Genomic DNA, 13,895 nt, shown 5'->3' with positions numbered 1-13,895 from the left:
GTTGTAGAAAGTAAATAGTAATTATTTAACCAATATTTGACAGTGATCAATTATTTTATGTTTTACTTCTTACCACAAAAACATAACATCTTGTACTTTTCTAACTAAAATTGACATGAATTATCTGTGATCCTCCAGCATTACAGCAAAAACAAAGCACAACATCTGAACTGAGCTGATTATGAGGTGAAGGAGAAAAAAATATATATGGAAATGTAAGATACATAAAATTAATCAACACATTAAAATCTCTGTCACAATGAAGAAATCAATAGATCTGCTGGATAAATCTTAAAAAATCCTCTGTGTGATCATTTAAACTGAAAGGAATGTTTGATAGTAATAAAACAATGCTATATTTGACCCTACAATAAGAACAAAATAAATGTAATTTCCATTCCAAAGCACAGATAGACTCACACACAGGACAGCAGAGACAATGAGAATAAATAGGGAGACAAACAAGGAGGGTAATAAGGGAGACACAGGTGGAGCTACTTAAACAATAATGAGGTAACAAAATGGGCGGATCAAACAAAATACAGGAGCGAACATGGCACCAACAAACACACAACAAGCCATGCGCTCACACAAGACACAGTGTCCTCTGGTGGCCATCCAGGGCACACCAGCTGATGACTGTGACAATATGAGGATAGGGTTAGGGTCACATTTATTCTGATGGTATTTTATTGACACAGTATTAATGTAATGAAGAAAAAGAATCGGTCGTCAATGTATTCTGATTCATCAACACAGTTTCACTGATGATTTATAACCAACCCAAAACCCAGGATAGAGCGGCTGAGTGAATGTGGTCTGTTCTGTGTGGATGAGGCTCATTGTGTCAGAGACGCTGTAGAAGGACAGAGTTCCTGCACTGTGATCTACATACACTCCTATTCTACTGCTGATGGACTCTACAGGGAAAACAGTCTTTATCTTATTGTGTCTGAATGAATATCTGTCAGGAGAGCAGAACAAACTCCAGGACTGATCATTATATCCAAAGAAACACTCTTGACCCTCTCCCTTCCTGCTGATGCTCTTATATGACACTGATAATCGTGCACCTCCACTCCAATCAATCTCCCAGTAACAGCGTCCACACACACTCTCTCTGCACAACACCTGAAGATATATATCAAATCTGTCTGGATGATCAGGATACAGCTGGAGTGTGTCAGTGTAAGTAATCACTCTGTTTCTCTCAGACAGACGGAGGAGTTTATGTGCTGTGTTCAGATCGAGGGTGAGCTGATGGGAATCTGATGAAGATAAAACACATCAGAATCAGGAATTATGAATCTGTTTAAACTTTTCATGTATCTGAACTCTTCATGTTCAGTGTATCATCAGTGTCTCAGTACAGATGAGCAGATATCTGTGCACATCATCATTTACATCATCAGTTATAAAACTCTTCTTTCTCCTTCTACAGGAAGAACATGAACACACTCAGTGAGTTTTTCTGCTTGTTTTCTTACAGACTTACATTGTAGGAAGTCCTTCCTGGTTCTGGGAACAATGTTGGTGAGTGTGACTGTGGAAATCAACAGACATGAACAGTGAGATTCTCACGATCCTGTATCTATTCCTAACACATTTCTAATATGATGTTCTCCATGATATGAGATGATTATGGACTGGTTTCTGAGAGCAGATGAATCTCCAGGACTTTACCTCTGTCTGAGATCTTCCTGAGCTCCTCTTTGCAGAAATCCTCCAGTTTGTCTCGCAGCTGATGGACAGATTCTCTCACACCATCAAAAGAAAAGAGAGAACTGAAGGGAATATTGGGCATGTCTGAAGATTCAGTAGATACTGAGAGAGACTGGAAACTCTACAGAAAAAATAAATCAAAACTCATAACCACCACACTTCACCGAACAGCCTGCACTATGAACAGAGTTGTGTGGCTCTTGTTAACTTTTGATAACTCATCTCAATCCAGCACTTTCACCGCATTTTAATTATCATATTAATTATATGATCCTTCAATTTGCCAATTACACTATATTTGAACTGCCTAGGAAAGAGTTGAGATGGTAAAACATCTGTTGATAACAAATGTTTACATTGCAAGGTTGAGCAGATTCAGGGTCAGGGACTGAGGAGGTCACTTGAAATCTTGTTGCATGCACAGTATGTTTGGGATTGTTAGCATGTTGGAAAATACACATCAGGGCCCATATTCACAAAATATCTTAAGACTAAAAGTAGCTCCTAACTTGCTGATTTAGGAGAAAATCTTAAAAATAGTGGGTGTGTCAGTCCTAAATTTAGGACTCCTAAATTTTTGCTCTAAGAGTATTTCACAAAGCGTTTTAGCGCTAAAATTAGCTCCTAAATCTGTGAAAGTCCTCTTCACTAAGACCAAGTCTGAACTATCCTAAAATGGCTGTTGCCAGCAATCTACCTTGGAATATAAACATTTTAGAAACATTTTTTATAATTGGTTTGGTTTGGAAGTTATCCCCAACTCCAAATGTTTGATTATATCCTTTATATATATAGCTGTTCTCACATCCAGTTTGGTTTTCTTTCATGTTTGCATGTCTTACTATCAGCCATTATTATTCTGCTAATTAAAAGGCTGTTTATATGCATATTACAAAAATCACATTAATTGCATAAAAAAAAAAACACATGAAGTGGCGAAATCACTCAGTCTGTGACGGACAAATCTTTAACGGCTGGTCTATGTGGTAATATAGTCTACACTGGGCAGGACATCCATATGCTCACCTAACATTCATCGACCTCAAATATGGCTTATCATCTGAGATATGTATGTAGTAGCAACTTTACATGGCAGCTCAATCTAATGTTAGCCTAGAAAAAAGTGCAAAGCTCACATGTTTGTGCAGAGTGTGGAAGCTGAACAGTAGCACGCTTGGGCTACTGCATGACAGATGGAGGCGCCGCTGTGATCATTTGCTCTTAAAATACGTTGTAATTTTTGGTCATATAGATAAGAGTAATGCATCTTTTGTATCTGTAAAGTTTATTTGCGTGCCCTCAGAATAGCAACGAAATTTTGCGCTTTTGTAAAATAATTAAAGCAAACACGATGCGCTTTCAGCTGTCTCGGACTCTGTGAACTTGAGCACATCACTTCGAAACTCTGTGGATGCTTGCCTTATTACAGACATGAAAAATATACTATAGAGAGTGAAACTTTTAAATGAATCCATTCAAACAGAAAACAAATATTCTCACATTATGTAGTCCATATGAAACATGCATACAGTTGCTGCGGAGATGAGTCACTGTCACATCTCTTAACCCGAAAACAGAAAGCACTAGTGTAACAATAAATTACGACGTTACAATAGCTTGAGTGCTTATTAGGCTATGTAGCCAATTAAAGGCTCATTATTATGATTTATATGGTTTATTAATAGAAGTGCAACTAATAGTTGAATCATGCTTAAAATGAACGACTTTTAGTCGAACAGAAAAATCTTTAGTTGAGGGCAGCTCTAATGCATATTGAATAATTGATTATGAGAAGCATACATATAAGAAGCTGACAATTAGCTGAATATATAGCCTACTTGTTTAATTAGTGACACTTATCCTGCATTTTAAAATCTTTATTTGAATGTGGCAATTAACATATTTTATTTATTTTTTAAAATCTTTATTTGAATATGGTAACATAATATTGTGCTCTACAATATTTCCGTGAATAAATCTCTGACATAGACTATCAGCCAATCACTGTGTGCATAGTTAGTAAGTATGCTGACATCATCCATAGCAATGAGCTCAACCCCGTCCTTACTCTTAGCTTAACTTTCAACTTTTTTTTGTTTATTTGTCACATACTTCTGTCTATTCCTTAGTAAAAGTTTGTCTCAGCAGCTTTGTGAATAGGTTTAAAGAAAAAACTTTTAGCTAAAAACATTTACTGCTATTTCACGAGTTCACATTTGCTTGTAATTAAATAAAGGTTATGCATATTTGGCATGCTGTCTGGAGAGAGCGCCGAGCCCGGCAAGACTCCCGAGCCCGGGGCACCCCCCCCCCTTCGGGGAGAGCCAAAGTGCTCCCCCGAGTGCTCCCCCGAGTACCTGAGCTGGGGTAGAAACTTGGCTGAAGGTGCGAGATCGAGGTGGCGGAGGGATTCTGAAAGTCGAGAGAAAACGAAGGTAGGACGTACTTGATTATTTATAAGTGTTTCCTCTTGAGCTGATTGGTAAATGGTGTAATCACTAATGATAAACTGGCCGTGTTAATTATCCGTGCATGCTCCTCCCGAAACTTGTTTATGAAACATCACTTCACGAGTTCACATTTACTTATAATTAAATAAAGGTTATGCTTATTTGGCGTGCTGTCCGGGGAGATAGCTCCGAGCCAGGCAAGACTCCCGAGCCCGTGGCACTCCCACCCATCCCCCCCCCCCCCGTTCGGGTAGAGGGGTCTGAACTCGGAGTCCGGCCCAGCCCAAAGTGCTCCCCAAAAAGCAATTAGAACAGGACAGAAGATCCCCAAAAAGCTGGGAGAAAGAGGTTCTTTTCATGATCCGGGTAAACCATAAGGGGCAGCTGTGGCCTAATGGTTAGAGATTTGGACTTTCAACCAAAACGTCCAATAAGGGGCAGCTGTGGCCTAATGGTTAGAGATTTGGACTTGTAACCAGAAGGTTGCAGGTTCGAGTCTCAGCGCTGGCAGGAGTTGTAGGTGGGAGGGAGTGAATGAACAGCACTCTCTTCCACCCTCAATACCCATGGCTGAAGTGCCTTTGAGCAAGGCACTGAACCCCCAGTTGCTCCCCGGGCGCTGGATATAGCTGCCCACTGCTCCCGGTGTGTGTTCACAGTGTGTTCACTTCTCACTGCTGTGTGTGTGCACTTGGATGGGTAAAATACAGAGCACCAATTTCGAGTATGGGTTACCATACTTGACAAATGTCACGACTTTCACTTTCACTTGAAAGAGAGAGATGACAAATCCTGTTGAAGATGTGATTATTGTAGTTATTGATTATTATTCAGTAGGGAAGATAGAAGAAGGTTCCTGCAGGAGCTGACACTGCTGCGGCAGTGGGGATATATGGATGGAGGCTCCTGCAGAAGCTGCTCCTGCTGCGGCAGTGGGAAAAAACATAAGGATCGTGCGGGAGCAGACACTGCTGTGGCAGTAGGGAAATGCAGATTTTTTTGAAACTGCTGCGGCAGTGGGGGAGAGAGAGAGTTGAAGGCTCCTGCGGGAGCAGACACTGCTGCAGAAGTGGGGGAAATCAATAAGGCTCCAGTGGGAGCAGACACTGCTGCGGCAATAGAGAAATACAGATAGAGGCTCCTGCGGGAGCAGAGACTGCTGCGGCAGTGGGGGAGAAAGAGAGATGAAGGCTCCTGTGGGAGCAGACACTGCTGCGGTAGTGGGGAGAAACAGAAAAAAAGGCTCCTGCGGGAGCAGACACTGCTGCGGCAGTGGATAAATACAGAAAAGGCTCCTGCGGGAGAATACACTGCTGCAGTGGGAAAATGGAGAAAAAGGCTCCTGCGGGAGCGTGAACTGCTGTGGCATTAGGTAATTAGGTAAGGCTCCTTTGGGAGCGGGAACTGTGTGAGAATTAGGTAAGGCTCCTGCCGGAACTGCAGTGGCAGTGGGGAAAATGGAAAAGCTCCTGTGGAAGCAAGGACTGGGGAAAATATGGAAGACCACCTGCAGGAGCGGGAACTGCTGCGGCAGTGTAGGAATTAGGTAAGGCTCCTGCGGGAGCTGGAACTGCTGTGGCAGTGGAGAAATATGAAAAAGCTCCTGCAGGAGCGGGGACTGCTATGTCAGTGGGGAAAACGGAAAGGCTCCTGTGGGAGAGGGCATTGCTGTGGCAGTGGGAAAAATAGGAAAATGGTTCCTGCAGGAGCAGAGACTGCTGCTACAGTGGGGAAATAAGGAAAAGCTCCTGCTGGAGCGAGCACTGCTGCGCTTGGGACGGCTCCGGGGGCGGGGGGTAGGGGGAGGGGAATGGCGGGCTTCAGGGCCTGGGCCAGGAGAGTTCAGAGGGATGGGTGGGGGTGTGGGATCGGAGAGGGAGGGGGAGCATGAGGGGAGGAGAATAGATAACTGCTGGAGCCACCTGCGGAGATGTGCTCACAATTGTGGAGGCGTGCTAATGCTTGGGATGGCTCCGGAAGTGGAAGGAAGAGGGGAAAAGAGAGGGGAATGGCAGGCATCGGGGCCTAAGCCAAGGGTGTTCAGAGGGATGGGTAGGGCAGAACATAGAGAAGGAAGGGGAGCATGAGAGGACGAGGAAAGATAGCTGCTGGAGCTGCCTGCGGAGACATGCTCACGCTTGCGGAGGCATGCTCACGCTTGGGATGGCTCCGGAAGTGGAAGAAGAGAGGTGGAAAGAGAGTGAATGGTGGGCATCGGGGTCTGTGCCATTAATGGAGGCGGTCTCACACTGGGGTTAGACTGTGGGGCTGCAGGCCATGAGTAAGGGAGGGGGTTGTCGGAAAAGGGGTGTGGATGGGTCTGCACCGCTATCGGATGTGTGTTCACGCTAGTGTTTGCTACAGGAACTGGATGCCACTGAAAAGGAAAAAGGTAGTAAGTAGCAGCAGGAGGAAGGTCTGAGATGTGAGGGTCTGTGTTGCAAGCAGAAGCAGCTTCGCACTTGCTTCACATGCTGTAGGCCACATGAATGGAATCCTGAAGACCCTGTGTGCAGCCTGCACTGCTAGCAGAGGCAGCCTCACACTAGCATTTGCTACGGGAGCAGGAGGCCAGTTTGCTTCAGCTGTTGTAGCTGTAGGCTGTGGGAAGGGGTTGGGGTGTGTGATGTCTTGAAAAACTTGTGTAGCCTGCACTGCTAGCAGAGGCAACCTTATGCTAATGTCTGCTACGTGAGCAGGAGGACACTAAAAAGAAAAAAGGGGGTTAGAAGTAACAGGATGGAAATACTGGGATGTGCGGGCCGGTGTTGCAAGTGGAAGCAGCTTCATGCGTGCTTCGTCTGCTGTAGTTGTTGGCTGTGGGAAAATAGAAGGGTTAGTAACATTTGACGGGCCAAGCTAAAAATGCCTGGGTAGCCTACTGTGTTGCCGGTTTAGCAATTGGTTACCTGATTTGACAATTCCTCAAGCCTTGTCCACATTAATACATTCCTGTTGAAAAGCATCTTTTCCTCTCATTTTGGCCTTCCAGCCTTTTTAAACGATCTACAGGGCGGATAAATTTGAGAATGATGTTTTCACGTTGTCATCACATCAGGGTTTCCCACACATTGATTTATTTGTGGCGGGTTGCCACAATATCAAAACTGACCACCACAAATATATTTTCCAAAAGGCTTTGATTTCATTGAATAAACATGAGCACTGCACATTTCAAAATCAAAAAACCGATGCGGGTGTTTTTTCAGTGTGTATCAGTCTCTCCACTCTTCCTTCTCTGCAAATGTCTTCACTGCTAAAACATCATGCTACCACAACAAAATTAACAACTGTTGTGATGCTCGGACACTCTTCAAAACTTTCTCTTCTCTTCTTAATCCGCCTCCACCTCCTCCTCCATCGACTCTTACAGCTGACGACTTTGTTTTCTTCACAAATAAGACAAGAACCATCAGTGACCAATTCTCCACACCGCAGACTGAGGATAACTTCACAACGACTAATGCTCACTCTCTCTCCTCCGTCTCTCCACTCTCAGAGACAGACGTTTCCAAACTTATCCTGTCCAGTCATCCTACTACTTGCCCACTGGATCTTATCCCCACTCACCTCCTTCAAGCGATTTCTTCTTCAGTCATACCTTCACTTACTCACATTATCAACTCCTCTCTTCACTCTGGAACATTTCCCTCAGCATTTAAGCAGGCTCGGGTAAGCCCACTGCTGAAGAAACCATGTCTAAATCCAGCACTTCTAGAAAACTACAGACTGGTATCCCTTCTTCCATTCATTGCAAAGACACTTGAACGAGCTGTGTTCAACCAGCTCCTCTATGTTTCTTGTACAGAACAACCTCCTGGACAGCAACCAATCTGGCTTCAAAAGCGGCCACTCAACTAAGACTGCCCTGCTCTCGGTTACTCTGCGATTGGCAAGAGCAGCTGCAAAATCCTCAGTACTCATTTTGCTGGACCTGTCTGCTGCTTTTGACACTGTTAATCACCAGATTCTCCTGTCCATCCTCAGAAAGATGGGCATCTCTGGTACCGCACTCCAGTGGTTTAAGTCCTACCTTTCTGATAGATCCTTCAGGGTGTCATGGAGGGGTGAAGTTTCTAAGTCACAACAACTTGCTACTGGGGTTCCTCAAGGCTCAGTACTTGGACCACTTCTCTTCTCCATCTACATGACGTCATTAGGATCTGTCATTCAGAAGCATGGCTTTTCCTATCACTGCTATGCTGATGACACTTAACTCTACTTCTCATTCCAACCAGATGACCCAACGGTAGTTGCTCGAATTTCAGCCTGTCTGAGTGACATTTCTAGCTGGATGAATGACCATCACCTTCAGCTCAACCTTACTAAGACTGAACTGCTGGTGGTTCCAGCTAACCCATCGTTTCATCACAACTTTTCTATACAGCTGGGTTCGTCAACCATAACTCCTTCCAGGACAGCCAGAAACCTAGTAGTTGTGATGGATCATCAGTTAAGCTTCACAGACCATATTGCTACAATGACCTGGTCCCGCAGATTTGCCTTATACAACATTAGGAAGATTAGACCCTTCCTGTCAGAGCAAGCCACCAAACTTCTTCTCCAAGCTCTTGTTCTCTCCAGACTGGACTATTGTAATGCTCTCCTGGCGGGCCTTCCTGCATGTACTATCAAGCCTCTGCAACTGATCCAGAATGCAGCAGCAAGGGTTGTCTTCAATGAGCCAAAAACAGCTCATGTTATTCCTCTCCTCATCAGGTTACACTGGCTACCAGTAGCCGCTCGCATCAAATTCAAGGTACTGATGCTTGCCTAAAAGATGACCACTGGCACCGCACCAACATACCTAAGCTCATTAGTTCAGTCTTATGCGCCCTCCAGAAGTTTGTGCTCTGCAAGTGAACGACGCCTTGTGGTGCAATCCCAAAGAGGTTGAAAATCACTCTCACGGACCTTTTCTTGGACTGCGCCCAGCTGGTGGAATGACCTCCGATCTCAATTCGAACAGCTGATTCTTTACTCATTTTCAAAAAACATCTAAAGACTCATCTTTTTTGCTAGCACTTAACCAACTAATACTAGGACTTTCCTTTTCTTGTCTGTCATATTCTTAAAAAAAAAAAAAAAAAAAAACCTGGCTACGTGTTCTCTACTAGACTAACTTGAGCACTTGTATACCATTGTTGTTCTCTTGTTGAGCTGATTGCTTCTATTGTTCTCATTTGTAAGTCGCTTTGGATAAAAGCGTCTGCTAAATGATTAAATGTAAATGTACATGTAAACGTATATCACTGTATTACAGAAGGAAACCGACTGTATTTAGAAAATTTTCGATTTTATTTTCATTTCATTTTGCATGTAATGTTTGATAAGGCAGCGTTTGTGAGCGCTGTTTTGCAGCCGTCACCGGAGAATCCTTTATCTCTCCCGCTCTTAAAGCGCCTCCTGCTGGCAGAAAATGAATTTGCATATATATGTATATATGGGGCGGGGGAGTGCCGCCACAAATAGAGTGGAAGGTTGTGGGAAACACTGCACATTGTACCAATAGACATGTTTATAGCAGTAACATTAATTTGCAGTTATGTGCTATTCACTTTCATGCTGTTTCTAAAGATATTTACTTTGTACTCTTTTCATATTGCAGTCCTAAAAAGACAACAGAAAATGTACTCACAATTGCTGTCCTGCGGAAAACACGAGGGCAGTTGCATTTTAGATCAATTCTGAGTGAGCGCGCCAGTAAATGGTGAAATATTTCCATAAATAAATTGATCCTGCCAGAAGAATTGCATGAAATTTATGTCTGTATCATCTCGTTGAGGTTTATACATGCAGAGTAAGGCAAATGTAATGCCTTCAGACATTTCAGTGTGGATGACAACTCTAAGAAATTTATTAAATTGCAACACATGGTCTGCGCCGCTAGTGGAGGCAGCCTCAAACTGCGCTGCGGCCAGAGAAGCGAGTGAGGCTTTGCTGTCGTGAGATCTGGGGTGCGGCCCAGGCTTGTTGAATGCCTGCTGCTGCCGCGATCCAGTGCTCGAGGAGAGCTGGGTCTTTGAGCGGGACAATGGTGGTGTCGAGCGAGGTGAACTCGGGGCTTCGCACAGTCTATTGGCCACAGCGTGTGGCTGGTCAAGAAGAGCAGCTGTCGCGATAACGCCTGGTGCTCGGCAGCCGTGTTTGGCGGGGTAGGAGTTATCATGGGGCCGGCAAATGCGGCAGATCTGAAAAAATCCCCGGTATAGATCTCTTTGTTGGACGGAAAATTTGGTCTGTGATAAGATGGCAACAGAGCGAACCGAATGCTGAAAGCCGAGAGATAACGAAGGTAGGACGTACTTGATTATTTATAAGTGTTTCCTCTTGAGCTGATTGGTAAATGGTGTAATCACTAATGATGAACTGGCCGTGTTAATTATCCATGCATGCTCCTCCCGAAATTTGTTTATGAAACATCACTTAGGAGAACTCTTAGTGGTAAGATAACATATTTTGTGAATATGGGCCCTGATCTCTAAACAGATCCTCCATACTTGTACGTGAACATGTAAATGAGCCCATCACCTCCATAAACAAAACAGCAAACTTCACATTTGTCTAGGCTACTGTTAATTTTTTGAAGATGCACTGTGAGGAATAAGCCTTGTATTTACCTCAGAAGAAGAATGTGATTGTAATAAACGCCCACTGGAGGAGTATTACTGCACCAAAGTGCAGTATTTATTACAAAACAGACAAACTTAAGAGAACATGATTGATGACAAGGTACATGAAATAAATATGAACTTAAACAGGAACAAGAACTCACCAAACAGTGGTACAGGGAACAAAGCTAGTCAATGGACAATGGGAACATGAGGGCTATATATACCAAACAAATGGAGTAACATGATCACTATCACTGAACTAAATGTAACGATTGAAAAAAGATGTGGCCCCTTTAAGAGTGAGCACTCTCTCTTCTAAACTGTCTGCATCACATGTGCGCCATGAGTACAAGTATATGCGAGTAAATTATTTTCTGTTGCTCAAAGTAAGGCTGTTGACAGTAGAACGTTTGTGGAAGACAGTTATATGGGTTCACCTTGAGTTAGGATGGAATAAAGCTGTGAAACACCAGCTGTAAATTGATCCCACTTAAATCCCATCTGAAATCAGCCCATTCATACATAATCTATATATAATTGCCCATAGAAAACATCGAAAGCATTGAAGGTTTCAACCAAATAGGTAATCCCCAATTCACTTGTTGTATTCTCACACATGAACTAGATAAACCGCTTGCTGCTGCTGTTATACGATATGTTTAGTATTTACTTCTCTCCCAAAAACCTGTGCATAGTTTTATGACTATATGTTTGCAAGTTTAGACATTTAAAGCTGATAAACTCAGTGCACTGAAATGAGAAGAAAATGGCATGTATGGTTTGTTTCAACAGTTGAAAAAGAACTGTTTCCAGGAACAGCACGAAGCTGTGTGACTGTTCAAATATCTGTGTTTAGATTTGTGTGCTCAATAATGTATCTTTAACCTTTATTATGTATTTTATGAATATTTTGTGTTGTAAATAAAAACAAATTTCTTGTGAGCAAATGGATCCATAATCATACATACATGCTGCTCACATACTATTGTAGTTTGTGCTAAATAAAGTGTAATCAGATGTTTAGCGATTAATGTTTATAAGAAACTAAAAAAGCACAAATGTCAGGGCATGTCAAAACTTTAGCCAGGTCACTGGTTGGCACTTGGGTTGGCTGGCCAATGGAAAGAAAGCAGCGTGAAAGACCAGCAACATAGAAGCTGACAAATACAGAACACATTTACAATACAGTGTTTACAGTATTTACAACAAAACAAACCCAAAATAAAACAATAGACAATTTCAAAATATGCATATGTTTGTTTTATGTGTAGCTTGGATTACTGTCAAGGATGGAAATAGGGTGGATATGTTTGCGTGTATGAGAAACCAGTATGCTAATGGGGTGTGTGTGCACCCACAGTGCCTCAGCAGGGGATAATGAAGGATGAGTAAGGTAAGATGCAGTGTGTGTATGCTGCACTAACTATCAGAGAGAGGTCACTTTGTTACATCACTTCCCTCCAGGCCTCGAACTTATCGGATACCAAGACAGATAGTTGGCTATTATGTTCTGGGGGCCAGGGCAATGTCAAACTTTGAATTGGTAGGGCTGCAGGGAGAGATACCATCTGGTCACATGAGAGTTGTGATCCTTCATTGTGTGGATCCATGTCAGGGCTCAGTGATCTGTTTCAAGGATAAACTACCTCCCCAGCAGGTAGTACCTGAGGCTCTCCAATGTCCACTTGATTGCCAGGCCTTCCTTCTCCACTGTGAAGTATCGGGTCTCTCTTGGCAGCAACTTACTGCTCAGGTTAGCAATGGGCCTTTCCTCACCCACATCTCCCTGGGCCAGGACTGTTCCAATCCACAACAGAAGTATCCATCTGCACTATGAACTCCTTGGTGAAGCCCGAACACATGTGTTTTTTAAGATGTTAATGGCTGCTTCACACTCCAAAGTCCAGGTAATGGGGTTCTTCACACTTTTGCAGAGCAGGTTGGTCAGCAGGACAGCCATAGTGGAGAAGTTGGGAATTAAGAGTCAATACCACCCCACCAGTCCCAACAAAGACCGGATCTCTTTCTTCATTCTTGGTTTTGGAATGCATCAAACGCACCTTGTCCGCTTGTGGTCTCGGCTCCCCATTTCCTAGGTGGTATCCCAGGTAGTTAGTCTCTACCCTAGATTTTGCCCACTCACATTTAGCCTCGTTTAAGGTCAGGCCAGCCTCTTGGAATTTATTCATGGTTTTTTCAAAGTATAGAAGGTGATAGAAGTCGTACTGTATAAGATGAAGTCATCCAGGCAAGCGGACGACCATTCTTCACAGCCTCAGAGGACTTGGTCCATCAGACGTTGAAATGTAGTTGGTGCCCCATGCAGCCTGAATGGTAAACCGGTAAAATGAACTAGCCATAGTGGGGTCCGGAACGCAGTGTAGGGTCTGGACGTCTCCTCCAGGGGAACTTGCCAATAACATTTGCAAAAATCTAAGGTTGTGATGAATTGATCCTCTCCAGAAAATCATCAATGCGTGGGATGGGGTAAGCATCAAATTTTTATTGGGCATTCACTTTTCTCAAGTCAATGAAGATGCGCAAGGTGTTGTCTTTCTTCGGGACGGTAACAGTTGGGCTACTCCACTCACTCTTGGAGGGTTCAATAACTCCCAACTCCAGCATTGTTTCGATCTCTGCCTTCAGGGGTGCCACTAGCCTTTCGGGTACTCGGTACAGCCATTGACAGGAACGTGTTTGATCAAGAAGGTGGATTTGATGTTGTCCCAGGCTGGTCCGCCCAGTCCTCTGATGAAACAACAAAGGATACTGATCCAGAAGGTGATGCAACTCAGCTTGTTTGGACTCTTCCAGATGAAGCAGATCAACGCCTGCTGGCTGTGCTGGCTCTCTCACCTTTGGTTCTGGTTATTCATCCTCCTAATCCTCTTCCACTTCACAAATCAGCAGTGAAGTTTCAGGTTTGCTGGATTGCTCTTTCCACTCCTTCAGCAGATTAATGTGGTAAGTTTGTGTTACCATGCCTTTGTCAAGATGATGAATTTCATGTCAGTGGTCCCATCTTGCAAACAACAATGCAGTGTCCTTGCCATTTCATCAGCAGTTTATTCGTTGAGGTAGGGAGCAGTGTCAGTACTTTTTGTCCAGG

The 13,895-nt window shown here is 43.6% G+C and overlaps 1 protein-coding gene across 1 annotated transcript in view; it reads right to left on the bottom strand.

Moving 5' to 3' along the window:
- Positions 1–13,895, bottom strand: part of LOC122142788 (tripartite motif-containing protein 16-like protein) — a 38,453-nt gene that overhangs the window by 15,670 nt on the left and 8,888 nt on the right. Inside the window, exons 5-7 of the mRNA XM_042753846.1 lie at positions 1,684–1,843; positions 1,496–1,543; positions 791–1,268 (exon numbers count right to left, since the gene is read on the bottom strand). Coding sequence (XP_042609780.1) covers positions 791–1,268; positions 1,496–1,543; positions 1,684–1,843 — 686 coding nt within the window. The remainder of the gene's footprint in view (positions 1–790; positions 1,269–1,495; positions 1,544–1,683; positions 1,844–13,895) is intronic.

This window comes from Cyprinus carpio, unplaced genomic scaffold (genome assembly GCF_018340385.1).
Source record: "Cyprinus carpio isolate SPL01 unplaced genomic scaffold, ASM1834038v1 S000000168, whole genome shotgun sequence".
Taxonomy (NCBI): Eukaryota; Metazoa; Chordata; class Actinopteri; order Cypriniformes; family Cyprinidae; genus Cyprinus; species Cyprinus carpio.
This window is presented reverse-complemented; position numbering and strand designations above follow the sequence as displayed.